The sequence below is a fragment of the Dermacentor variabilis genome, chromosome 11 (genome assembly GCF_050947875.1).
Source record: "Dermacentor variabilis isolate Ectoservices chromosome 11, ASM5094787v1, whole genome shotgun sequence".
NCBI classification, from domain to species: domain Eukaryota; kingdom Metazoa; phylum Arthropoda; class Arachnida; order Ixodida; family Ixodidae; genus Dermacentor; species Dermacentor variabilis.
This window is the reverse complement of record NC_134578.1, coordinates 113477669-113504864: the sequence shown is the minus strand read 5'-3', so window position 1 is coordinate 113504864 and position 27196 is coordinate 113477669. Positions and strand designations below refer to the sequence as shown.

Sequence of the window (27196 nt, the reverse complement as noted above, 5' to 3'; positions counted from 1 at the left end):
ATGACGTCAAGACAGTCCTCGAGGAACCGATTACGTTGAATGAGATCGAAACCGCAATTGATGAACTCAAACCTGGAAAGGCGCCCGGACCTGATGGCCTAGGCGCAGCTTTCTACAAGGCATTTAAGCATGAACTAGCAGTCATTTTACACCGTATTCTAGCCGAGGCTTATAAAGTAAAATACATGCCGCCTTCTTTCCGAAAAACTCATACAGTGCTGATCCCGAAATGCGATGACCCTGTAAAGCTGCTCTCAGTACGGTCGTATCGCCCCATAACATTATCGAATGTAGATTATAAGATATTCATGAAGGTGTTAGCAAGAAGGTTGCAATCAGTGATGACATCAATAGTAGGCCCACACCAAACTTGTGGCATAAGAGGCCGCTCGGTACTTAATAACATACATGTGGCAAGAAGTATTCTGGAGTGTTGCGATGCCTGGGAAGGAAGAGTTGCTATGATGCAACTAGACATGGAGAAGGCCTTCGACCGTGTTGTGCACATTGTGCTCTTTTCTATTCTAGAGCACGTGAATGTTGGAAACATTATATTAGAAGGCTTAAAACTGTCTTACGAAGGGTGTAGCACTAACTTATTAGTGAATAAAGAACTCTCTGGAAATATTAACTTATGTAGAAGCATAAAATAAGGATGCCCAGCTTCGTCACTTCTCTTCGCAATTTACTTGGAGCCTTTTTGCTCAAAAGTTATACACAATGAGAAAATACGCGGTTTCCGTTTAATGGGCAGTGAAGTCAAAATTCTCTCGTATGCGGATGATGTAGCCGTCTTTTGTGGGGATAAAGAAAGTGTCCGTGAAACTGTTAAACAAGCTCGAACGTATTGCAATATGTCTGGAAGCGCTGTTAACTGGGAGAAGTGCGCCGGTTTTTGGCATGGCAGCTGGGATGAGAAGCCCAATGTCTTTGAAAATTTACAGTGGACAGTCTCTCCTACAAAATACCTAGGAGCACCTTTAAACTGGTATGATGAGCCTACAGAATACTGGAGAGAAGAAGCTGAGAGAATGCGCCAGGAAACTACGAAATGGGGCGGGAAAAATTTATCCATATTTACCAGGTCAACTATTTGCAATACGTTCCTTGTTGCGCGAATTTGGTATGTGTTGCAGGTGCTCGCTATGTCACGAACTAGTGCGCAGAAATTCCATAGAATTCTTGCATCGTTTGTATGGAATTCAACATGGGAACGCACAAGTCGTCTCAACTTATTTCACTCACTGAAAGCAGGAGGGCTTGGCTTAGCTCATCTTTTTCTGAGGCAGATTGTCTCAAGGTTTATTTTCTTGCGGGACCAGCATGACCCATTTTTACGAGCAGTGCTTCAAGTGAGACTGCAGAATGCTCTCCCCGAGTTTATTGTGTCATCCTGTGGCGTTACTGGAAGCGGCTTGTGCGGGTATCTACGCGAAGTTGTAAGTGCCTTCAAGATTCTTCGAGTACGTTTCTCTTTTGATTATCTCATTATAGTATCAAAGAAACAATTGTACAAAGATCTCCGTGACGTGATGCTTCCAGTACCTTGATATCGAGCCATTTTTTCTGTCGGTCCGGGTAAGGATGTTTTAAAGAGAGTTAAAAAAATGCCGGTTCGGTCGTCTGTGAAAACTTTCTTTTTTAAACTCCATAGTGGCACGCTCCCAGTCAAACCCTGGCTGCAGGAAAAGGGCTTTTTTCTTCCCGGGTCAGTTGATTGCATTTTATGCCGCAAGCCAGAAACAGTAACACATATATTCCTAGACTGTTTAGATTCAATTTTTCATTGGGACGTCCTCCAGAGAACGCTGAAAAAAGATTTGCCCCTCACACCATATGGAATTAACTTTCTTGCGGTTAACAATGACGGGGGTGTGCCCTATGACATGTTCAAGGTATTAAGCATGCATAGCATGTGGAAAACAAGAATGGCTGTCAGACATGCAGATCCTATTGTAAGATCGGTAAGAGAAAACTTCATTGAAAGCATTGCCTATATCCGAGATGTGTACCAGTCCCAGGACGAACAGCCAACATGGTATCCTGTACTTAATGACCTAGTGTCATTAAAACATTTTTAGCAATGTCGCGTCAACAAGCTACTGGTTGGCGCTTTTAAGATTTTTGTGTTGGTTTCTCTATTTTGTGTTGTCACATTGGAAATAAAGAAAGAAAACCGAAAGCACGCGTCGGTGGTATAGTGGTTAGCATAGCTGCCTTCCAAGCAGTTGACCCGGGTTCGCTTCCCGGCCGACGCAAATATAAGCTTATAAGCTTATAGAGCAAATATAAGCTATATAAGGGCGGAGCTGGTTACGAGGCCGACGACAACGCCGACGACGACGCGAAACCCAGGAACGGACGCCAAAGAGCTGCGCTCTAAAAAAAGAAATACACTCCTAGATTACCATAATGCGAAGGCAATGCATCTGCCTGTTAAATCCATTCCGTGCGCTGGGCGTCGTTTTATTCCGGGTGTGTCGACACTCTTGTTGCAAATAACAACTGAAGTAAGACTGGTTGGAACAACCGAAAACACGCGTCGGTGGTATAGTGGTTAGCATAGCTGCCTTCCAAGCAGTTAACCCAGGTTCCATTCCCGGCCGGCGCAAATATTTTGCGCACATGTCCACACGTCAGCTCCTTGTATCTCTGCACATTATCAGTTGGCATGTGTGAAATTGACCTTTTCTTTTATTCGTGGTAAAAGCGGCGTTGTATCGTTAGAAAAAAAAAAGAAATACACTCCTAGATTACCATAATGCGAAGGCAATGCATCTGCCTGTTAAATCCATTCCGTGCGCTGGGCGTCGTTTTATTCCGGGTGTGTCGACACTCTTGTTGCAAATAACAACTGAAGTAAGACTGGTTGGAACAACCGAAAACACGCGTCGGTGGTATAGTACATGCGGTATCAGGAATAGAACAATATTGTCGAATATTCACATCGCTAGGAGTATATTGGAATGCTGTGATGCGAACCTCGAATGTGTAGCAATGGTTGAGTTAGACCTAGAAAAAGCTTTTGACAGGGTTGCTCACAGCATACTTCTTGCCCTGCTAAAACACATTAATGTAGGCGAAGTGATTCAGGACGGAGTAGCCATGGCTTATGAGAACTATTCCGCTCACCTTATAATCAATAAAAGACTCAGCGAAAATATACCAGTATTATCCAGTGTGCGCCAGGGGTGCCCTTTGTGGCCCTTACTTTTTGCGATTTTTCTTGAACCTTTCTGTTTGAAGGTACGAGAAAACGAAAACATTCGCGGCTACCGTCTTTTAACTCAGGAAGTAAAAATACTAGCTTACGCAGATGACATCGCACTTTTCTGCATTGACCAAGAGAGCATTCGGGAGGCAGTCAAGGATGCAAGAAAGTTTTGCAGTCTAACGGGGAGTGCCATAAGCTGGCCAAAAAGCTTAGGCTTCTGGCACGGTGAATGGGACAGCCGGCCTGCAGTGTTAGAAACAGTACCGTTCACAGATACGCCAACCAGTTATCTTGGTGTTCCTTTGGAATTCTATCGCGATACCACGACGCAATGGACTGAACAAACTGAGCGGGCTAAAGCACAAACAACGAAGTGGGGAGGCAAGAATCTGTCAATATTCACGAGAGCCACTGTCTGAAATTTATTTCTTGTCGCTAAAGTGTTTTATATGTTGCGAGTTTTATGTATATCCCGAGTGTGTGTACAAAAGTTGCACAGGGTTTTTGCTATGTTCGCGTGGGGATCAGGATGGGAGCGCACGAGTCGTCTGAATCTGTTTCACGCTGTGCAGAAAGGAGGGTTGGGTTTGTCGCATTTATTTTTGAAACAAGTAGTGTCGCGTTTCATGTTCTTGCGCGACGAAAGCGATTGTTTCTTGCGGTGCGTTATCCAGACGCGACTAGGTGACGCAATGCCAGAATATGTTGTGACGTCGTATGGCATACGTCAAGTGGTTGTCCGAGGTTTTTTGTTTGAAGTGATAAGCTCTTTCCGTTTTCTAAAAGTACACTTTTCTTTGGAATACCTGAACACAGTCGCAAGAAAGCGATTATACCGAGATTTAGTTAATATCATGTGTCCAGTACCAATATACCATGCAGTATATGCACTGGGGCGTGAGCAGAATGTCTTAAAAAGAGTTAAGAAAATGCCTGTAAGAGCAACAACAAAAACATTTTTTTTCATGCTACACACTGGCACGCTTCCTGTCAAGCCATGGCTGCAGGAGAAGGGGATCTTTATAATCTGGAGTGTGAATTGCCAAATATGTCAGAAACCGGAGACAATGGAGCACATATTTCTGGAGTGCAGGGACTCAGTCTTCCTTTGCGATATTCTGCAAAGGACACTAAAAAAATAATTTCCTTTAACACCTTTTGGAATCCGTTTTTTACCGTTTGAAGAGACAGAAGGCGTGCCATGTGATATGGTGATGTTACTCTGCATGCACAGCGTATGGAAAACACGAATGGCGGTGCGTAATGAGGATGTTGACGCTAAACCAGCCAAAGAATATTTTGATGAAAATGTATTGTACATTCGCGAAGCGTTTAAAGCGCTCAGCGAACCACCTGAGTGGTTAACAGCATTTGAAAAGCTTGGAAACATTCAGCCTTTTTAAACCAAAATTAATCGACAAGGTACACCCGCACATTGAACTGTCTTTTTTGTTTTGTAATCGCAGCGGAGAATAGCTGTGAATCGTGTATTCGTTATAAAACAGGCAATAAAGGAAAAAAAAGCGTCGGTGGTATAGTGGTTAGCATAGCTGCCTTCCAAGCAGTTGACCCGGGTTCGATTCCCGGCCGACGCAAATATTTTGTGCACATGCCCACACGTCAGCTCCTCGTATCTCTGCACATTATCAGTTGGCATGTGTGAAATTGACCTTCTCTTTTATTCGTGGTAAAAGCGGCGTTCTATCGTTAGAAAAAAGAAAAAGAAATACACTCCTAGATTACCATAATGAGAAGGCAATCCATCCTGTTAAATCCAATCCGTGCACTGGGCGTCATACTATTGCGGGTGTGTCGACACTCTTGTTGCAATTAACAACTGAAGTAAGACTGCTTGGAACAAACGAAAACACGCGTCGGTGGTATAGTGGTTAGCATAGCTGCCTTCCAAGCAGTTGACCCGGGTTCGATTCCCGGCCGACACAAATATTTTGTGCACATGTCCACACGTAAGCTCCTCGTATCTATGCACATTATCAGTTGACATGTGTGAAATTGACCTTTTCTTTTATTCGTGGTACAAGCGGCGTTCTATCGTTAGAAAAAAAAAAGAAATACACTCCTACATTACCATTGTACGAAGGCAATGTATCTGCCTGTTAAATCCATTCCGTGCGCTGGGCGTCATGTTATTCCGGCTGTGTCGACACTGTTGTTGCAAATAACGACTGAAGTAAGACTGGTTGGAACAACCGAAAACACGCGTCGGTGGTATAGTGGTTAGCATAGCTGCGTTCCAAGCAGTTGACCCGGGTTCGATTCGCGGCCGACGCAAATATTTTGTGCTCATGCCCACACGTCAGCTCCTCGTATCTATGCACATTATCAGTTGGCATGTGTGAAATTGACCTTTTCTTTTATTCGTGGTAAAAGCGGCGTTCTATCCGTAGAAAAAAAAAAGAAATACACTCCTAGATTACCATAATGCGAAGGCAATGCATCTGCCTGTTAAATCCATTGCGTGCGCTAGGCGTCATTTTATTCCGGCTGTGTCGACACTCTTGTTGCAATTAACAACTGAAGTAAGACTGGTTGGAACAACCGAAAACACGCGTCGGTGGTATAGTGGTTAGCATAGCTGCCTTCCAAGCAGTTGACCCGGGTTCGATTCCCGGCCGACGCAAATATTTTGTGCACATGCCCACACGTCAGCTCCTCGTATCTATGCACATTATCAGTTGGCATGTGTGAAATTGACCTTTTCTTTTATTCGTGGTAAATGCGGCGTTCTATCGTTAGAAAAAAAAGAAATACACTCCTAGATTACCATAATGCGAAGACCCTGCATCTGCCTAATAAATCCATTCCGTGCACTGGGCGTCATTTTATTCCGGCTGTGTCGACACTCTTTTTGCAATTAACAACTGAAGTAAGACTGGTTGGAACAACCGAAAACACGCGTCGGTGGTATAGTGGTTAGCATAGCTGCCTTCCAAGCAGTTGACCCGGGTTCGGTTCGCGGCCGACGCAAATATTTTGTGCACATGCCTACACGTCAGCTCCTCGTATCTATGCACATTATCAGTTGCCATGTGTGAAATTGAGCTTTTCTTTTATTCGTGGTGAAAGCGGCGTTCCATCGTTAGAAAAAAAAGAAATACACTCCTAGATTACCATAATGCGAAGGCAATGCATCTGCCTGTTAAATCCATTGCGTGCGCTGGGCGTCATTTTATTCCGGCTGTGCGACACTCTTGTTGCAATTAACAACTGAAGTAAGACTGGTTGGAACAACCGAAAACACGCGTCGGTGGTATAGTGGTTAGCATAGCTGCGTTCCAAGCAGTTGACCCGGGTTCGATTCGCGGCCGACGCAAATATTTTGTGCACATGCCCACACGTCAGCTCCTCGTATCTATGCACATTATCAGTTGGCATGTGTGAAATTGACCTTTTCTTTTATTCGTGGTAAAAGCGGCGTTCTATCCTTAGAAAAAAAAAGCAATACACTCCTAGATTACCATAATGCGAAGGCAATGCATCTGCCTGCTAAATCCATTGCGTGCGCTGGGCGTCATTTTATTCCGGCTGTGTCGACACTCTTTTTGCAATTAAGAAGTGAAGTAAGACTGGTTGGAACAACCGAAAACACGCGTCGGTGGTATAGTGGTTAGCATAGCTGCCTTCCAAGCAGTTGACCCGGGTTCGATTCCCGGCCGACGCAAATATTTTGTGCACATGCCTACACGTCAGCTCCTCGTATCTATGCACATTATCAGTTGGCATGTGTGAAATTGACCTTCTCTTTTATTCGTGGTAAAAGCGGCGTTCTATCGTTAGAAAAAAGAAAAAGAAATACACTCCTAGATTACCATAATGCGAAGGCAATGCATCTGCCTGTTAAATCCATTGCGTGCGCTAGGCGTCATTTTATTCCGGCTGTGTCGACACTCTTTTTGCAATTAACAACTGAAGTAAGACTGGTTGGAACAACCGAAAACACGCGTCGGTGGTATAGTGGTTAGCATAGCTGCCTTCCAAGCAGTTGACCCGGGTTCGATTCCCGGCCGACGCAAATATTTTGTGCACATGGCCACACGTCAGCTCCTCGTATCTATGCACATTATCAGTTGCCATGTGTGAAATTGAGCTTTTCTTTTATTCGTGGTGAAAGCGGCGTTCCATCGTTAGAAAAAAAAAAGCAATACACTCCTAGATTACCATAATGCGAAGGCAATGCATCTGCCTGCTAAATCCATTGCGTGTACTGGGCGTCATTTTATTCCGGCTGTGTCGACACTATTTTTGCAATTAACAACTGAAGTAAGACTGGTTGGAGCAACCGAAAACACGCGTCGGTGGTATAGTGGTTAGCATAGCTGCCTTCCAAGCAGTTGACCCGGGTTCGATTCCCGGCCGACGCAAATATTTTGTGCACATGGCCACACGTCAGCTCCTCGTATCTATGCACATTATCAGTTGCCATGTGTGAAATTGAGCTTTTCTTTTATTCGTGGTGAAAGCGGCGTTCCATCGTTAGAAAAAAAAAAAAGAAATACACTCCTAGATTACCATAATGCGAAGGCAATGCATCTGCCTGCTAAATCCATTGCGTGCGCTGGGCGTCATTTTATTCCGGCTGTGTCGACACTCTTTTTGCAATTAAGAAGTGAAGTAAGACTGGTTGGAACAACCGAAAACACGCGTCGGTGGTATAGTGGTTAGCATAGCTGCCTTCCAAGCAGTTGACCCGGGTTCGATTCCCGGCCGACGCAAATATTTTGTGCACATGGCCACACGTCAGCTCCTCGTATCTATGCACATTATCAGTTGCCATGTGTGAAATTGACCTTTTCTTTCATTCGTGGTAAAAGCGGCGTTCTATCCGTAGAAAAAAAAAAGAAATACACTCCTAGATTACCATAATGCGAAGGCAATCCATCTGCCTGTTAAATCCATTGCGTGCGCTAGGCGTCATTTTATTCCGGCTGTGTCGACACTCTTTTTGCAATTAACAGCTGAAGTAAGACTGGTTGGAACAACCGAAAACACGCGTCGGTGGTATAGGATTCTGCTTCCGGCTCCCGAGCTGAACGGATCGCGGGATCATGGGCTCCAATGGAGCGGCATATGCGGCTGTTAGCCGCGGCAACAGGCTTTCGACGGAAGAAGATAAAGATTACCAGATTATTTTGCCTCGCCTACCTACAGGACGTATTGTTTTGAACACAGTTTTTTTGCACGGCGACGCTCGTGTTCACCCGTTTCGTGTAGAAGATTTTCGAGACGCGCTTCAAGCTGTTGGTATGCTCTCTGGCGTCGTCGCCCTTGGAGCATACCAAATCAACCATGTATGGGCGGTGACGATGAAGACAGCCGAGGCTGCCGAAAAGCTGGCGGCCCTGAAGGAGCTGCAGGTGAAGGGGCGTCGCTGCCTGGTCATCGACCCCAAGGAACAACAGGTGAAGCTTCGTATCCACTGGCTTCTGCATGGGGTGGACGACGAAGACGTCAAGACCGCGCTGGCCTCCTTCGGCAAGGTGACGGAAGTGACCCGGGAGCGCTGGCGAGTGGTTGGCGTTTCCGACAAGGGCTCGACGACCCGAGCAGTGCTGCTGCAGCTGAAGGCAGGAATGAAAGTCGACGACCTGCCCCACCAGATCCGCGTCGCCGGCGAGCTTGCGCTGGTGGTAGCCCCAGGACGTCCCATGCAGTGCCTGCGCTGCCGGGGCTCTGGCCACGTTCGTCGCGAATGCAAGGTTCCCCGTTGCTCACGGTGCAGGCTTTTTGGACACAACGACGCGGACTGTGTGCGCTCATACGCAGTAGCCGCGGGTTCGGCGGAGAGCGAGCCGTCGACGTTAGACCATGTAATGGACGTGACCGAGGCGGAGGAAGCGGCCACGGGAGCTGGAAACGGCAAAGTGGCGGCAGAAACCGGCACGACGACCAAGCAAGCCGAAGGAGGAAGGAATATCCCTCCCCCCAAAGAACCAGCAGCTACAGTCGAGAGCGTGAAGACGGCCCCGCAAGAAAATGAGAGCCACCAGCCAGCTACGGATGCAACGCAGGCAGAGGCGGACGACAACGCGACCCCTGCTAGCGCCCGCGTCGAATCCGTCTCGACACCGGTCAAGAGATCCCTGCAGCACGAGGAGAAAGTCGACGGAAAGGCCGGCGGTGACTCCGAGGCACCACCCGCTAAGACGCTACCTGGAAGGCGCTCCACCCTCAAGCCCAAGCCGAACCTGGAGACTGACCGTAGGCTTACCCCGAAGCCGACCAAAGAGGAACCCGGGCGACGGCCGCCGGATGGCCACGGAGGCGTCTAGCGGTCAGCTAGACGTTAAGGTGAGCACCATGCTCCGGGCCTTCTCCCCTCCGGTTTTCACCAATAATGGCTAGCAACCCGTCGCTTCGCTTCGGCACGCTAAACGTTCGAGGTCTGGCCGCCAAAAGGAAACAGAGTCAGGTTTACAGACTACTAGTGGACCACGACCTCGACGTTTTAGCCGTGCAAGAAACCAAGGTAGACGGCGAGGAGGAGACCGGGAGCATGGTGCAAAGGTTCACGTATAACTACTATACGGTAGTGAGCCACGCCTTAGGGACTTCGGCAGGGTGTGTGCTGTTCGTGAGGAAGCTCCCTGGTCTTGTTATAGATGGTTACTTCTCCTGTACTTCTGGTCGACTTGTCTTTTGTGACTTCAGCTATTGTAATGTCCAATGGCGCGTGTTTTGCATTTATGCGCCTAATACTGTGCAAGAGAGGGCAAATTTCTTTTTGAGTTTAAAGCATCATTTACATGTGCAAAAAATGATAGCCTGTGTAGGCGACTTCAACTGCGTATTGAAAGCTGAGGATAGGTCTATGCGTCGCGTGGTTTGTGACAAAAGTAGTGATATCCTGGCGCAGATCACACACGAATTCGAATTAGAAGATATCGCAGAATGTTTTCGCGGTCACGGAGACGTAAGCTACACTCACTTTCAGGGCACAAGTCACGCACGCTTAGACCGTATCTATCTTTCATATGATTTAGTTGAAAAATGCCAGTGCTACACAGTTACGGCCATATCATATTCTGACCACTGCCTGGTGAAATGGACGGTGGGCAGGAAGAAAGAACGAAACAAGTTCGTCTGGGAACTGTGGAAATTGAATGCAGAGCTGTTACGGGATGAAACTTTTAACGAAAATGTAGTGGCTGCTCTGAATTCTTTTGGAACAGACAGTTCTACGAAATTTGGTGAGGAATGGGAGTTGCTGAAGCAAAGCATTAAATTGAAGGCAATTGAAAGAAGTAGCGTACTGCGATATGAACAAAAGGCCAGAGAAAAGGATTTAACAACATTGCTAGAAAAATTTGCGAAGCTTGAATGCATGCAACCTGGCGCCTATCAACAAGATATGCGCGCCGTTAAGAAGAAGCTCGAGGTATTCGACGAAGATCGCTTCCGAGGTGCGCTAGTGCGCGCCAGAGCAGAAAGGCTATCATGCGGGGAAACGCCAACGAAAAGAGCACTGGGGTTAGAAAAAAAGTACTCGAGACGTAAGCAGATTGAGGCTATCGAATATGAAGGGGTGGTATTAACGGATAACAATAATATAGAGCGTGCTTTCTTTGAGCATTACAAAGAACTTTTTACATTCAGGCCTGTCAACATGTACGATTTCAAGAAATTATTTTTGCAACGAATCCCACAGCTGTCGAGTGAGGTTAAAGACACCTTAGAACGACCATTAACAGAACATGAAGTGATGAAAGCCATCGAAGACCTGAATCCTGGGAAGTCGCCAGGTCCAGACGGTCTTTGTGCCGCTTGGTACAAATCGTTCAAGAGCCACCTAGCTCCTATGTTAACAGCAGTTTTCAATGAAGCATATGAACTGAAAATACTTCCACCATCCTTTGGCCAGTCCCATACAGTACTAATACCGAAAACAGAAGAGACCGAAAAGCTCAAGCAACTTTCCTCCTACAGACCCATAGCGCTTACTAACTGCGACTACAAAATATTGATGAAGGTGTTGGCCCGACGGGTCCAGTCAGTTATTCAGGAAGTAGTCGGCCCACACCAGACGTGTGGTATTCGAGGAAGAACCATTTTCACTAACATCCATAAAATGAAGTGTGTGCTGGAGTGTTGTGACGCCATGTGCGATGCAGTAGCCATCCTCCAGCTAGACTTGGAGAAGGCGTTTGATTGTGTTTCTCACGACATATTGCTTACCATCCTTGAACACGTTAATTTTGGCCACATAATCGCTGGAGGGGTGACCATGGCGTACCGGAGCTGCTATACCAGACTTATAATTAATCAGATGTTGGGGGCCCCCATTAACGTGAAGCGCTCCGTTCGCCAGGGTTGTCCACTCAGTCCACTCCTGTTTTGTGTCTACATAGAAACGCTATGTCTGGCCATCATTGAAAATGAATGTATTAAGGGGTTTAGTCTTCAATCAGCAGAAGTGAAGCTACTGGCATACGCTGACGATGTGGCTGTGTGCTGTAAGGACAACAAAGTGTATTGAATACTGTTAACATCGTCAAAAAGTTTGGTAACGTCACTAACAGCTACGTTAACTGGCAGAAATGTTTGGGGTTTTGGCATGGAAGATGGGCGTCTACACCAGACCACTTTTCGAACGTAAACTGGGTCACGACGCCAGTTAAGTACCTTGGAGCACCCCTTGATGCCTACAAGGACAGTAGCGAGTACTGGAAGGAGCGGACAAAACAACTAAAAGAAAAAGCCGACCGATGGAACGCCTGTTACTTGTCAATATTCGCGAGAGCTACAGCGTGCAACATGTTTCTCGTGAAAAAGATCTGGTACGTAATGCAGGTACTACAGTGCTCTCGTATTAATGTGCAGAAACTGCACCGCGTGTTCGCTGTATTCGTGTGGGCATCGAGCTGGGAGCGATGTAGCCGAGATAATCTCTTCCGGCGCGTGAAGGATGGTGGTCTGGGGTTGGCGCACCTCTTCTTGCGTCAACTGGTGAATAGATTCTCCTTCTTTCGAGATACAAACGACCCATTTCTGCGCACGGTGATCCAAATGAGGCTGTCAAGATCACTTCCCGAATTCGTTGTAGGTACGGAAATAATGCCAGGACCAGTCCGTGGTTTCTTTCGGGAAATAGTTCAGAGTGTTTCCTTTTTGCGTGTTCGTTTTTCAAGTGCATATTTGTGGAGTGTAAAACGGAAAAAGTTATATCGTGATTTATGTGACAGTGTTTTGCTGGTACCTATGCACAGAGCCCCGTACAGTGGAGGCCCAGGCCTAGATGTATTGAAAAGGGTCAAGAAGATGCCAGTTCAACCAGCCACTAAATCGTTCTTTTTTAAATTACACACTGGTACTGTACCTGTTAAAATCTTCCTTGAACAACGTGGGTTCTACGTGCCATGGGGAACCAACTGCCTTATATGTAAAAAAAACAGAAAGCATAGATCACGTCTTCATCCACTGTTGGGAAGGGGTCTTTTTCTGGGACGTGTTACAAAGGACTCTAAAAAAGGAGCTACCTATAGATCCCCACGGAATCAGGTTTCTGCCAGTATATGACGACGAAGGTTTCCCGTACGACCTGATCATGCTTACGGGCCTCCACTGTTTATGGCGCGCAAGAATGGCGGGTTACCATTGTGACCCGGATGCCCGACCGGCGCGTCTGTACTTTTGTTAATCCATGCAACGGTATGTGGAAGTGATCAAGATGCAACAGCCTGTTCCTGAGTGGCTGTCGAGGGTTGAACTCCTTACAGCACTAAAGGAATTTTAATCCGACAACGTCGTGCCACAGTAGCGGACGGCAGCGAATGTAAATATTACTGTTCCTTGTTCCGTTTGTGTATTCATCCCTTTTTGCTTCTTTGGTCTTTGTTTATATCATTTAGGAATTTGTGTTGTGATATGTCGAGGTCTGGCAATAAAGAAAAAAAAAAGTCGGTGGTATAGTGGTTAACATAGCTGCCTTCCAAGCAGTTGACCCGGGTTCGATTCCCGGCCGACGCAAATATTTTGTGCACATGCCCACACGTCAGCTCCTTGTATCTCTGCACATTATCAGTTGGCATGTGTGAAATTGACCTTCTCTTTTATTCGTGGTAAAAGCGGCGTTGTATCGTTAGAAAAAAAAAATACACTCCTAGATTACCATAATGCGAAGGCAATGTATCTGCCTGTTAAATCCATTCCGTGCACTGGGCGTCATTTTATTCCGGCTGTGTCGACACTCCTTTTGCAATTAACAACTGAAGTAAGACTGGTTGGAACAACCGAAAACACGCGTCGGTGGTATAGTGGTTAGCATAGCTGACTTCCAAGCAGTTGACCCGGGTTCGATTCCCGGCCGACGCAAATATTTTGTGCACATGCCCACACGTCAGCTCCTCGTATCTATGCACATTATCAGTTGGCATGTGTGAAATTGACCTTTTATTCGTGGTAAAAGCGGCGTTCTATCGTTAGAAAAAAAAAGAAATAAACTCCTAGATTACCATAATGTGAAGACTCTGCATCTGCCTAATAAATCCATTCCGTGCACTGGGCGTCATTTTATTCCGGCTGTGTCGACACCCTTGTTGCAAATAACAGCTGAAGTAAGACTGGTTGGAACAACCGAAAACACGCGTCGGTGGTATAGAGGGTTTCGGCTTTCTGCCGCGCTAGCGAGCGGACGTGCCGATCATGAGCTCCGTAGGAGCGGCTTCAGCGGCCCAGCAGGGCCGCGGTACCAGGAGTTTTGCCTCAGAAGACCCGGAATACCAAGATTTGCTGCCTCAATTGCCGACAGGTCGGATAGTTTTAAATACAGTTTTTCTGCATGCGGATGTGCGTGCCAGGCCGTATCGTGTGGAACATTTCCGAGATGCGTTGGCTAGCTTAGGCCTACTTGCCGATGTCATCGCCCTAGGGGCGTATCAGATGAGCCACGTTTGGGCGGTTACTTTCAAGAGCGACGAAGGCGCGAAAAAGCTTTCAAGCGCCAAGAACCTCAAGGTGAATGAACATCGGTGCATTGTCGTTGATCCTGCCAATCAGGCCGTGCGGCTGAAGTTGCATTGGATGCTTCATAACGTGTCGGACGAGGATATACGGACAGCCCTGTTACCGTTCGGAAAGGTCACGGACGTTTTCCGTGAAAAGTGGCGTGCTCAAGGAGTTCAAGATAAAGCATCGTCGACACGGGCGGTGTCCCTGGTTCTGAAGACGGGTATGACCGTAGAAGACCTGCCCCATCAACTTCGTGTAGCTGGTGAGCAGACCCTAGTTGTGGTACCGGGCAGAGCACCCCTTTGCCTGAAGTGCCGAAACACCGGACATGTCCGACGTGACTGCCGCGTCCCGAAATGTGCAGTATGCCGTCGCTACGGCCACCAGGATACGGAATGTGTTAAGACTTACGCATCCGTCGCAGGACCTGCGCTTCGAGAGGACGTGGCTGACCTGTTAATGGATGAGGCTGACGTTGATGAGGCTTCCCGCGTGCTAGTACCACCGGCGGACATAGTTGCAACACCTTATGTGGCGGCTGCTAAAGCCACGAAGGTGGTAAATGTGCTGCCTACGAGCCCGAAAGATGCAGTGCAAAGGCCATGCGACGAAGGAGCCAAAGAAGAATCGGCCGCAAAATCCGCCACTGCCGAGGAGGCCGCCACGTAGCACGGACCGGCAACTCCCTTGATGGACGTCGAAGAATCGAGTGCAAGCAATGTGGCTATGAAAAGAGCGAGGGACTCGACCGGCAACCTGGACGGCAGCCTGGACGGCAACCTTGACAACGGGGCCAAAGACGAGCCGCCGCCAAAAGCGCAGGCGGGTCGTCGTGTGCCCGTGCGCCCGAAGCCAAACATCCCGCCGGACAGACGGCCGGCGGCAAAACCGCCTAAGTAGGACTCGGCGCCTACTGGGGCGCCCCGACTAACGTCGTGAAGAGATGGCGTCCTTTTTGGAATCGGGCTTCGCGTACGCTCTAAAGGTACGCGTGTGGATCGAGCGGTTTTCAGTGCAAAAGTTATGCATGCAAATTTTTCTACAGTGTGTCTGGATCGCTTGTTCTTCAGCGACACCGTGCGATCGGCTTGCTTTTGCAGATAAATGGCGGTGAAACTAGAGAGAGCACTGAGAGTTGCCACGTTAAATGTCCGTGGCCTTGGAGCGCGAAGGAGGCAGTATCAACTTAGCCGCTTGTGTATGGAGAAGGAACTCGATGTAGTTGCCTTACAAGAAACTAAGGTCGAAACCCAAGAGCAGACCGATCGCATGGTGACGCCTTTCACGGCGCATTACAATGTGTGCGTGTGCCATGCGAATGGCACATCAGGCGGATGTGCGTTGTTAATACGGAAGAGTGCTGGTATTATTGAAGAAAGTGTAACTGTTTCTGAAACTGGCCGCTTGCTTATTGTAGATTTTTCTTTTTCCCACGATTTGTGGCGGCTCGTATGCGTTTATGCGCCAAACAATGTGAATGATCGATTTTTGTTTTTTGAATGTATCGAGCAATATCTAAAATGTGATCGCTTTGTCATATTACTTGGTGATTTTAACTGTGTGTGTTCTCCGGAAGACCGACTAAAAAGGGAAAGGGTTCGCGATAAAAGTGCTCTCCTTTTGAGCAGACTAATTGAAGACCCCAACTTAGAAGATGTGGGCCTAGTCCTCACTGATGGTATGATTCCGCAGTACACGCACATTCAGCGAAATAGCCGAGCAAGGCTGGACAGAGTGTATGTTTCTGACGACTTGATCACCCTTTGTAATAGTTATAACGTCGCACCGCAATCGTTCACGGACCATAGCCTGGTAAGCTTCTCGATTGGGGAAAAAGTTAAAAGAACACGATTCAACTGGAACATGTGGAAATTCAACGAAAAGCTGCTTGATGATGAACCATTTGTGCGCAGAGTTAAGGAAAAGATAACAGAGTTGATGACAAATGAGGGTGAATATTTTACTGCCACATGGGAGGAATTTAAGATTCAAGTTAAGTTCATTGCAATAGAAAGAGGAAGCAGCCTTCAGCACGATAAATTACAGAAACAAAGAGAGCTGCAAAGACAGCTAGAATATCTGTCAAGCGCACAAAATGCGGGTCACGATCTATTAGCTGAAAACGTAAAGAAAGTAAGACACGAGCTTGAAGTTATCGACGCCGAGCGATACAAAGCAGCAGTTATACGCGCTAGAAGCGAACGCCTATGGATGGGTGAGATACCAAACAAACGGGCAATGAGCGATGAAAAGCGTCACGCGTCAAGAAATGAGATCCTACAGATACGTCTTCAAAACGAGGTGACGTCAGACGCTTCGTCGATTGAGAAAGCTTTTGTGGAACACTATCGCGAATTGTTCGGCAATGTGACTCCTTCTGGACTGGCCTTCGAGAGTGAATTCATGAGCGAGATGCCAAGGTTGGATGACGACGTTAGAGAAAGTCTTGAGAGACCAATAGCTGTGTCCGAGATTGAAAGGGCGATAGAAGAACTGCCATCAGGCAAATCGCCAGGGCCGGACGGCCTAGGCGCCGCTTTTTACAAGGCATTCAGTCAGGAGTTTGCGTGTATATTGCACCGACTACTCTCAGAGGCGTATGAATTTAAAAAAGTACCACCCTCATTCCAGACTTCGCACATAGTATTAATTCCGAAAACCGATGAACGGGAAAAGCTCCTTTCAGTAAGTTCATACAGACCGATAAGTCTGACCAACACAGATTACAAAATATTTATGAAAGTACTGGCTCGACGATTTCAAAGCGTGATTCAGCAGCTTGTAGGGCCACACCAGACGTGTGGCATTAAAGGCCGCACCATTTTCACGAACACCCACATTGCAAGGAATGTGCTTGAATGTTGCGATGCCATTGGGGGTCGGGTGGCCATGTTGCAGCTAGACCTTGCGAAGGCGTTCGACCGGGTGTCACATGAGGTGCTTTTCGCTATACTGCAGTACTGTAATGTTGGGAGCGTCATTGTAGATGGCGTTAAAATGGCTTATGAAGACTGTTACATGCAGCTTATAGTTAATAAGTGTCTTAGTTCGCGGGTGCCACTCCGCTCGTCTGTACGGCAAGGCTGTCCCTTGTCTCCCTTGCTTTTTGCCCTGTACCTCGAACCCTTTTGTATGGCAGTCATACGGAATGAAAACATTCGTGGTTTTAGGCTGCACGCCGCAGAAGTTAAAATGCTAGCTTATGCAGATGACGTCGCCGTCTTTTGTGAAGACAGGGAAAGCGTGGTCGAGGCTGTCCGCCTTGCAAGATCCTTTTGTAGGTACACTGGTGCCCAGATAAACTTCGAAAAAAGTGTTGGGATATGGCATGGAAGCTGGGACGCGACACCCACAAAATTCGCCGGTATGCAGTGGACTACAGTGCCTCCACTGTATCTAGGAGTGCCACTTGAGCACTATCGGGACTCGACACAGTTGTGGACCGGCCAAATAGAATCAATGAAAGAAAAGATAAAAGGATGGCAGGGCCGGGGATTGTCAGTGTTTGCACGTGCTTCAGCTTGCAATATATTTTTAATTGCCAAAGTTTGGTACATACTGCAAGTAATGTTCATGTCTCGTGTAAACGTTCAAAAAATGCATCGAGTGTTTGCTACCTTCATCTGGAACTCCACTTGGGAGCGATCCAGTCGAACAAATCATTTTCGCACAGTTCGAAATGGGGGCCTTGGGCTCTCACACTTGTTCATTAGACAGATCGTATCGCGGTTCATCTTCCTGCGAGATGAAAGAAATGTTTTCCTCCGTACGGTCATTCAGGCGAAAATGGCAACAGAACTGCCTGAATTTGTTGTGTCCACATCTAGTGCTATCACTAGAGCGACTGGGTACTATCGTGAAGTCGTTGCATCTTTTAGAATACTCTGCGCACGTTTTTCGCTGGAGTACTTGTGCTCAGTGAGAAGAAAGAAACTGTACGCAGATTTAGTTGACAGTATGTTACCTATCCCACTGTATAGGAGTGTTTATTGTGGAGGCCCAGGAAAAGATGTGCTGAAACGAGTCAAAAGGATGCCTGTAAGACCTGCTGCGAAAACTTTCTTTTTCCACCTACACACGAACACCCTCCCCGTTAAAGTATGGCTAGAACAGAAAGGAATATTCGTACCCTGGACTACCGATTGCCGGCTGTGTAAAAAGCCTGAAACAATTGAACACGCCTTCATTGAGTGTTGGGACGCTGTCTTTCACTGGGACATCTTGCAGCGCACTCTTAAAAAAGAACTCCCCATAAACCCCTATGGAATTCGGTTCCTTCCAGTTGAAAGCGATGACGGGCCACCGTTCGACATGTTCACGTTGCTGGGTCTCCACAGTTTGTGGAAAACAAGAATGGCTGTACGTCATGCTGATGTGAATGTGTGCTCTGCGCGAGAGAACTTCATTGAAAGTATGTCACTATTACGAGAAGTGTATCGTGCACAAAGCGAAACCCCAGACTGGGTTAGCATCCTTGATGAGCTGGTGTGCCTCAAGAAATTTTAGCGACCATCCCACCTGATGTGATGTGGGTGCACTGTGTATATGGATTTGTTTTTTTTGTGTGTGTTAATGTCTAAGCAGGCAATAAAGAAAAAAAAAAGCGACGGTGGTATAGTGGTTAGCATAGCTGCCTTCCAAGCAGTTGACCCGGGTTCGATTCCCGGCCGACGCAAATATTTTGTGCACATGCCTACACGTCAGCTCCTCGTATCTATGCACATTATCAGTTGGCATGTGTGAAATTGACCTTTTCTTTTATTCGTGGTAAAAGCGGCGTTCTATAGTTAGAAAAAAAAGAAATACACTCCTAGATTACCATAATGCGAAGACCCTGCATCTGCCTAATAAATCCGTTCCGTGCACTGGGCGTCATTTTATTCCGGCTGTGTCGACACTCTTTTTGCAATTAACAACTGAAGTAAGACTGGTTGGAGCAACCGAAAACACGCGTCGCTGGTATAGTGGTTAGCATAGCTGCCTTCCAAGCAGTTGACCCGGGTTCGATTCCCGGCCGACGCAAATATTTTGTGCACATGCCCACACGTCAGCTCCTCGTATCTATGCACATTATCAGTTGGCATGTGTGAAATTGACCTTTTCTTTTATTCGTGGTAAATGCGGCGTTCTATCGTTAGAAAAAAAAGAAATACACTCCTAGATTACCATAATGCGAAGACCCTGCATCTGCCTAATAAATCCATTCCGTGCACTGGGCGTCATTTTATTCCGGCTGTGTCGACACTCTTTTTGCAATTAACAACTGAAGTAAGACTGGTTGGAACAACCGAAAACACGCGTCGGTGGTATAGTGGTTAGCATAGCTGCCTTCCAAGCAGTTGACCCGGGTTCGATTCCCGGCCGACGCAAATATTTTGTGCACATGCCCACACGTCAGCTCCTCGTATCTATGCACATTATCAGTTGGCATGTGTGAAATTGACCTTTTCTTTTATTCGTGGTAAATGCGGCGTTCTATCGTTAGAAAAAAAAAGAAATACACTCCTAGATTACCATAATGCGAAGACCCTGCATCTGCCTAATAAATCCATTCCCTGCACTGGGCGTCATTTTATTCCGGCTGTGTCGACACTCTTTTTGCAATTAACAACTGAAGTAAGACTGGTTGGAACAACCGAAAACACGCGTCGGTGGTATAGTGGTTAGCATAGCTGCCTTCCAAGCAGTTGACCCGGGTTCGATTCCCGGCCGACGCAAATATTTTGTGCACATGCCTACACGTCAGCTCCTCGTATCTATGCACATTATCAGTTGCCATGTGTGAAATTTAGCTTTTCTTTCATTCGTGGTGAAAGCGGCGTTCCATCGTTAGAAAAAAAAAGAAATACACTCCTAGATTACCATAATGCGAAGACCCTGCATCTGCCTAATAAATCCATTCCGTGCACTGGGCGTCATTTTATTCCGGCTGTGTCGACACTCTTTTTGCAATTAACAACTGAAGTAAGACTGGTTGGAACAACCGAAAACACGCGTCGGTGGTATAGTGGTTAGCATAGCTGCCTTCCAAGCAGTTGACCCGGGTTCGATTCCCGGCCGACGCAAATATTTTGTGCACATGCCCACACGTCAGCTCCTCGTATCTATGCACATTATCAGTTGGCATGTGTGAAATTGACCTTTTCTTTTATTCGTGGTAAAAGCGGCGTTCTATCGTTAGAAAAAACAGAAATACACTCCTAGATTACCATAATGCGAAGACCCTGCATCTGCCTAATAAATCCATTCCGTGCACTGGGCGTCATTTTATTCCGGCTGTGTCGACACTCTTTTTGCAATTAACAACTGAAGTAAGACTGGTTGGAACAACCGAAAACACGCGTCGGTGGTATAGTGGTTAGCATAGCTGCCTTCCAAGCAGTTGACCCGGGTTCGATTCCCGGCCGACGCAAATATTTTGTGCACATGCCCACACGTCAGCTCCTCGTATCTATGCACATTATCAGTTGGCATGTGTGAAATTGACCTTTTCTTTTATTCGTGGTAAATGCGGCGTTCTATCGTTAGAAAAAAAAGAAATACACTCCTAGATTACCATAATGCGAAGACCCTGCATCTGCCTAATAAATCCATTCCGTGCACTGGGCGTCATTTTATTCCGGCTGTGTCGACACTCTTTTTGCAATTAACAACTGAAGTAAGACTGGTTGGAACAACCGAAAACACGCGTCGGTGGTATAGTGGTTAGCATAGCTGCCTTCCAAGCAGTTGACCCGGGTTCGATTCCCGGCCGACGCAAATATTTTGTGCACATGCCTACACGTCAGCTCCTCGTATCTATGCACATTATCAGTTGCCATGTGTGAAATTGACCTTTTCTTTTATTCGTGGTGAAAGCGGCGTTCCATCGTTAGAAAAAGAAAAGAAATACACTCCTAGATTACCATAATGCGAAGACCCTGCATCTGCCAAATAAATCCATTCCGTGCACTGGGCGTCATTTTATTCCGGCTGTGTCGACACTCTTTTTGCAATTAACAACTGAAGTAAGACTGGTTGGAACAACCGAAAACACGCGTCGGTGGTATAGTGGTTAGCATAGCTGCCTTCCAAGCAGTTGACCCGGGTTCGATTCCCGGCCGACGCAAATGTTTTGTGCACATGCCCACACGTCAGCTCCTCGTATCTATGCACAATATCAGTTGGCATGTGTGAAATTGACCTTTTCTTTTATTCGTGGTAAAAGCAGCGTTCTATCGTTAGAAAAAGAAAAGAAATACACTCCTAGATTACCATAATGCGAAGACCCTGCATCTGCCTAATAAATCCATTCCGTGCACTGGGCGTCATTTTATTCCGGCTCTGTCGACACTCTTTTTGCAATTAACAACTGAAGTAAGACTGGTTGGAACAACCGAAAACACGCGTCGGTGGTATAGGATTCTGCTTCCGGCTCCCGAGCTGAACGGATCGCGGGATCATGGGCTCCAATGGAGCGGCATATGCGGCTGTTAGCCGCGGCAACGGGCTTTCGACGGAAGAAGATAAAGATTACCAAATAATTTTGCCTCGCCTACCTACAGGACGTATTGTTTTGAACACAGTTTTTTTGCACGGCGACGCTCGTGTTCGCCCGTTTCGTGTAGAAGATTTTCGAGACGCGCTTCAAGCTGTTGGTATGCTCTCTGGCGTCGTCGCCCTTGGAGCATACCAAATCAACCATGTATGGGCGGTGACGATGAAGACAGCCGGTGGCTGCCGAAAAGGTGGCAGCCCTAAAGGAGCTGCAGGTGAAGGGGCGTCGCTGCCTGGTCATCGACCCCAAGGAACAACAGGTGAAGCTTCGTATCCACTGGCTTCTGCATGGGGTGGACGACGAAGACGTCAAGACCGCGCTGGCCTCCTTCGGCAAGGTGACGGAAGTGACCCGGGAGCGCTGGCGAGTGGATGGCGTTTCCGACAAGGGCTCGACGACCCGAGCAGTGCTGCTGCAGCTGAAGGCAGGAATGAAAGTCGACGACCTGCCCCACCAGATCCGCGTCGCCGGCGAGCTTGCGCTGGTGGTAGCCCCAGGACGTCCCATGCAGTGCCTGCGCTGCCGGGGCTCTGGCCACGTTCGTCGTGAATGCAAGGTTCCCCGTTGCTCGCGGTGCAGGCGTTTTGGACACAACGACGCGGACTTTGTGCGTTCATACGCAGTAGCCGCGGGTTCGGCGGAGAGCGAGCCGTCGACGTTAGACCATGTAATGGACGTGACCGAGGCGGAGGAAGCGGCCACGGGAGCTGGAAACGGCAAAGTGGCGGCAGAAACCGGCGCGACGACCAAGCAAGCCGAAGGAGGAAGGAATATCCCTCCCCCCAAAGAACCAGCAGCTACAGTCGAGTGCGTGAAGACGGCCCCGCAAGAAAATGAGAGCCACCAGCCAGCTACGGATGCAACGCAGGCAGAGGCGGACGACAACGCGACCCCTGCTAGCGCCCGCGTCGAATCCGTCTCGGCACCGGTCAAGAGATCCCTGCAGCACGAGGAGAAAGTCGACGGAAAGGCCGGCGGTGACTCCGAGGCACCACCCGCTAAGACGCTACCTGGAAGGCGCTCCACCCTCAAGCCTAAGCCGAACCTGGAGACTGACCGTAGGCTTACCCCGAAGCCGACCAAAGAGGAACCCGGGCGACGGCCGCCGGATGGCCACGGAGGCGTCTAGCGGTCAGCTAGACGTTAAGGTGAGCACCATGCTCCGGGCCTTCTCCCCTCCGGTTTTCACCAATAATGGCTACCAACCCGTCGCTTAGCCTCGGCACGCTAAACGTTCGAGGTCTGGCCGCCAAAAGGAAACAGAGTCAGGTTTACAGACTACTAGTGGACCACGACCTCGACGTTTTAGCCGTGCAAGAAACCAAGGTAGACGGCGAGGAGGAGACCGGGAGCATGGTGCAAAGGTTCACGTATAACTACTATACGGTAGTGAGCCACGCCTTAGGGACTTCGGCAGGGTGTGTGCTGTTCGTGAGGAAGCTCCCTGGTCTTGTTATAGATGGTTACTTCTCCTGTACTTCTGGTCGACTTGTCTTTTGTGACTTCAGCTATTGTAATGTCCAATGGCGCGTGTTTTGCATTTATGCGCCTAATACTGTGCAAGAGAGGGCAAATTTCTTTTTGAGTTTAAAGCATCATTTACATGTGCAAAAAATGATAGCCTGTGTAGGCGACTTCAACTGCGTATTGAAAGCTGAGGATAGGTCTACGCGTCGCGTGGTTTGTGACAAAAGTAGTGATATCCTGGCGCAGATCACACACGAATTCGAATTAGAAGATATCGCAGAATGTTTTCGCGGTCACGGAGACGTAAGCTACACTCACTTTCAGGGCACAAGTCACGCACGCTTAGACCGTATCTATCTTTCATATGATTTAGTTGAAAAATGCCAGTGCTACACAGTTACGGCCATATCTTATTCTGACCACTGCCTGGTAAAATGCACGGTGGGCAGGAAGAAAGAACGAAACAAGTTCGTCTGGGAACTGTGGAAATTGAATGCAGAGCTGTTACGGGATGAAACTTCTAACGAAAATGTAGTGGCTGCTCTGAATTCTTTTGGAACAGACAGTTCTACGAAATTTGGTGAGGAATGGGAGTTGCTGAAGCAAAGCATTAAATTGAAGGCAATCGAAAGAAGTAGCGTACTGCGATATGAACAAAAGGCCAGAGAAAAGGATTTAACAACATTGCTAGAAAAATTTGCGAAGCTTGAATGCATGCAACCTGGCGCCTATCAACAAGATATGCGCGCCGTTAAAAAGAAGCTCGAGGTATTCGACGAAGATCGCTTCCGAGGTGCGCTAGTGCGCGCCAGAGCAGAAAGGCTATCATGCGGGGAAACGCCAACGAAAAGAGCACTGGGGTTAGAAAAAAAGCACTCGAGACGTAAGCAGATTGAGGCTATCGAATATGAAGGGGTGGTATTAACGGATAACAATAATATAGGGCGTGCTTTCTTTGAGCATTACAAAGAACTTTTTACATTCAGGCCTGTCAACATGCACGATTTCAAGAAATTATTTTTGCAACGAATCCCACAGCTGTCGAGTGAGGTTAAAGAAACCTTAGAACGACCATTAACAGAACATGAAGTGATGAAAGCCATCGAAGACCTGAATCCTGGGAAGTCGCCAGGTCCAGACGGTCTTTGTGCCGCTTGGTACAAATCGTTCAAGAGCCACCTAGCTCCTATGTTAACAGCAGTTTTCAATGAAGCCTATGAACTGAAAATACTTCCACCATCCTTTGGCCAGTCCCATACAGTACTAATACCGAAAACAGAAGAGACCGAAAAGCTCAAGCAACTTTCCTCCTACAGACCCATAGCGCTTACTAACTGCGACTACAAAATATTGATGAAGGTGTTGGCACGACGGGTCCAGTCAGTTATTCAGGAAGTAGTCGGCCCACACCAGACGAGTGGTATTCGTGGAAGAACCATTTTCACTAACATCCATAAAATGAAGTGTGTGCTGGAGTGTTGTGACGCCATGTGCGATGCAGTAGCCATCCTCCAGCTAGACTTGGAGAAGGCGTTTGATTGTGTTTCTCACGACATATTGCTTACCATCCTTGAACACGTTAATTTTGGCCACATAATCGCTGAAGGGGTGACCATGGCGTACCGGAGCTGCTATACCAGACTTATAATTAATCAGATGTTGGGGGCCCCCATTAACGTGAAGCGCTCCGTTCGCCAGGGTTGTCCACTCAGTCCACTCCTGTTTTGTGTCTACATAGAAACGCTATGTCTGGCCATCATTGAAAATGAATGTATTAAGGGGTTTAGTCTTCAATCAGCAGAAGTGAAGCTACTGGCATACGCTGACGATGTGGCTGTGTGCTGTAAGGACAACAAAGTGTATTGAATACTGTTAACATCGTCAAAAAGTATGGTAACGTCACTAACAGCTACGTTAACTGGCAGAAATGTTTGGGGTTTTGGCATGGAAGATGGGCGTCTACACCAGACCACTTTTCGAACGTAAACTGGGTCACGACGCCAGTTAAGTACCTTGGAGCACCCCTTGATGCCTACAAGGACAGTAGCGAGTACTGGAAGGAGCGGACAAAACAACTAAAAGAAAAAGCCGACCGATGGAACGCCTGTTACTTGTCAATATTCGCGAGAGCTACAGCGTGCAACATGTTTCTCGTGACAAAGATCTGGTACGTAATGCAGGTACTACAGTGCTCTCGTATTAATGTGCAGAAACTGCACCGCGTGTTCGCTGTATTCGTGTGGGCATCGAGCTGGGAGCGATGTAGCCGAGATAATCTCTTCCGGCGCGTGAAGGATGGTGGTCTGGGGTTGGCGCACCTCTTCTTGCGTCAACTGGTGAATAGATTCTCCTTCTTTCGAGATACAAACGACCCATTTCTGCGCACTGTGATCCAAATGAGGCTGTCAAGATCACTTCCCGAATTCGTTGTAGGTACGGAAATAATGCCAGGACCAGTCCGTGGTTTCTTTCGGGAAATAGTTCAGAGTGTTTCCTTTTTGCGTGTTCGTTTTTCAAGTGCATATTTGTGGAGTGTAAAACGGAAAAAGTTATATCGTGATTTATGTGACAGTGTTTTGCTGGTACCTATGCACAGAGCCCCGTACAGTGGAGGCCCAGGCCTAGATGTATTGAAAAGGGTCAAGAAGATGCCAGTTCAACCAGCCACTAAATCGTTCTTTTTTAAATTACACACTGGTACTGTACCTGTTAAAATCTTCCTTGAACAACGTGGGTTCTACATGCCATGGGGAACCAACTGCCTTATATGTAAAAAAAACAGAAAGCATAGATCACGTCTTCATCCACTGTTGGGAAGGGGTCTTTTTCTGGGACGTGTTACAAAGGACTCTAAAAAAGGAGCTACCTATAGATCCCCACGGAATCAGGTTTCTGCCAGTATATGACGACGAAGGTTTCCCGTACGACCTGATCATGCTTACGGGCCTCCACTGTTTATGGCGCGCAAGAATGGCGGGTTACCATTGTGACCCGGATGCCCGACCGGCGCGTCTGTACTTTTGTTAATCCATGCAACGGTATGTGGAAGTGATCAAGATGCAACAGCCTGTTCCTGAGTGGCTGTCGAGGGTTGAACCCCTTACAGCACTAAAGGAATTTTAATCCGACAACGTCGTGCCACAGTAGCGGACGGCAGCGAATGTAAATATTACTGTTCCTTGTTCCGTTTGTGTATTCATCCCTTTTTGCTTCTTTGGTCTTTGTTTATATCATTTAGGAATTTGTGTTGTGATATGTCGAGGTCTGGCATTAAAGAAAAAAAAAAGTCGGTGGTATAGTGGTTAACATAGCTGCCTTCCAAGCAGTTGACCCGGGTTCGATTCCCGGCCGACGCAAATATTTTGTGCACATGCCCACACGTCAGCTCCTTGTATCTCTGCACATTATCAGTTGGCATGTGTGAAATTGACCTTCTCTTTTATTCGTGGTAAAAGCGGCGTTGTATCGTTAGAAAAAAAAAATACACTCCTAGATTACCATAATGCGAAGGCAATGTATCTGCCTGTTAAATCCATTCCGTGCACTGGGCGTCATTTTATTCCGGCTGTGTCGACACTCCTTTTGCAATTAACAACTGAAGTAAGACTGGTTGGAACAACCGAAAACACGCGTCGGTGGTATAGTGGTTAGCATAGCTGACTTCCAAGCAGTTGACCCGGGTTCGATTCCCGGCCGACGCAAATATTTTGTGCACATGCCCACACGTCAGCTCCTCGTATCTATGCACATTATCAGTTGGCATGTGTGAAATTGACCTTTTATTCGTGGTAAAAGCGGCGTTCTATCGTTAGAAAAAAAAAAGAAATAAGCTCCTAGATTACCATAATGTGAAGACTCTGCATCTGCCTAATAAATCCATTCCGTGCACTGGGCGTCATTTTATTCCGGCTGTGTCGACACTCATGTTGCAAATAACAGCTGAAGTAAGACTGGTTGGAACAACCGAAAACACGCGTCGGTGGTATAGAGGGTTTCGGCTTTCTGCCGCGCTA

The 27196-nt window shown here is 47.4% G+C and overlaps 1 protein-coding gene and 16 non-coding genes across 17 annotated transcripts; all 17 read left to right on the top strand.

The window, feature by feature from the left end:
• The first annotated feature begins 4737 nt into the window (after window positions 1-4737).
• TRNAG-UCC (transfer RNA glycine (anticodon UCC)) lies at window positions 4738-4809 on the top strand. Its single transcript has one exon. It is a non-coding gene; the product is annotated as a tRNA-Gly (tRNA).
• Window positions 4810-5085: 276 nt separating this feature from the next.
• TRNAG-UCC (transfer RNA glycine (anticodon UCC)) lies at window positions 5086-5157 on the top strand. Its single transcript has one exon. It is a non-coding gene; the product is annotated as a tRNA-Gly (tRNA).
• Window positions 5158-5783: 626 nt separating this feature from the next.
• Window positions 5784-5855, top strand: TRNAG-UCC (transfer RNA glycine (anticodon UCC)). The gene has a single exon. It is a non-coding gene; the product is annotated as a tRNA-Gly (tRNA).
• Window positions 5856-6824: 969 nt separating this feature from the next.
• TRNAG-UCC (transfer RNA glycine (anticodon UCC)) lies at window positions 6825-6896 on the top strand. The gene has a single exon. It is a non-coding gene; the product is annotated as a tRNA-Gly (tRNA).
• Window positions 6897-7175: 279 nt separating this feature from the next.
• TRNAG-UCC (transfer RNA glycine (anticodon UCC)) lies at window positions 7176-7247 on the top strand. The gene has a single exon. It is a non-coding gene; the product is annotated as a tRNA-Gly (tRNA).
• Window positions 7248-7524: 277 nt separating this feature from the next.
• TRNAG-UCC (transfer RNA glycine (anticodon UCC)) lies at window positions 7525-7596 on the top strand. The gene has a single exon. It is a non-coding gene; the product is annotated as a tRNA-Gly (tRNA).
• A 279-nt stretch (window positions 7597-7875) lies between these two features.
• TRNAG-UCC (transfer RNA glycine (anticodon UCC)) lies at window positions 7876-7947 on the top strand. Its single transcript has one exon. It is a non-coding gene; the product is annotated as a tRNA-Gly (tRNA).
• A 5524-nt stretch (window positions 7948-13471) lies between these two features.
• Window positions 13472-13543, top strand: TRNAG-UCC (transfer RNA glycine (anticodon UCC)). The gene has a single exon. It is a non-coding gene; the product is annotated as a tRNA-Gly (tRNA).
• A 330-nt stretch (window positions 13544-13873) lies between these two features.
• On the top strand, window positions 13874-27131 carry LOC142563437 (uncharacterized). The gene is made up of 2 exons (XM_075673992.1): window positions 13874-14737; window positions 27123-27131. The coding sequence occupies exons 1-2, from the start codon at window positions 13874-13876 to the stop codon at window positions 27129-27131; spliced, it is 873 nt and encodes a 290-aa protein (XP_075530107.1).
• TRNAG-UCC (transfer RNA glycine (anticodon UCC)) lies at window positions 18783-18854 on the top strand. The gene has a single exon. It is a non-coding gene; the product is annotated as a tRNA-Gly (tRNA).
• Window positions 19477-19548, top strand: TRNAG-UCC (transfer RNA glycine (anticodon UCC)). Its single transcript has one exon. It is a non-coding gene; the product is annotated as a tRNA-Gly (tRNA).
• Window positions 19825-19896, top strand: TRNAG-UCC (transfer RNA glycine (anticodon UCC)). Its single transcript has one exon. It is a non-coding gene; the product is annotated as a tRNA-Gly (tRNA).
• On the top strand, window positions 20173-20244 carry TRNAG-UCC (transfer RNA glycine (anticodon UCC)). Its single transcript has one exon. It is a non-coding gene; the product is annotated as a tRNA-Gly (tRNA).
• Window positions 20520-20591, top strand: TRNAG-UCC (transfer RNA glycine (anticodon UCC)). The gene has a single exon. It is a non-coding gene; the product is annotated as a tRNA-Gly (tRNA).
• On the top strand, window positions 20867-20938 carry TRNAG-UCC (transfer RNA glycine (anticodon UCC)). The gene has a single exon. It is a non-coding gene; the product is annotated as a tRNA-Gly (tRNA).
• On the top strand, window positions 21216-21287 carry TRNAG-UCC (transfer RNA glycine (anticodon UCC)). Its single transcript has one exon. It is a non-coding gene; the product is annotated as a tRNA-Gly (tRNA).
• TRNAG-UCC (transfer RNA glycine (anticodon UCC)) lies at window positions 26813-26884 on the top strand. The gene has a single exon. It is a non-coding gene; the product is annotated as a tRNA-Gly (tRNA).
• Window positions 27132-27196: the final 65 nt, after the last annotated feature.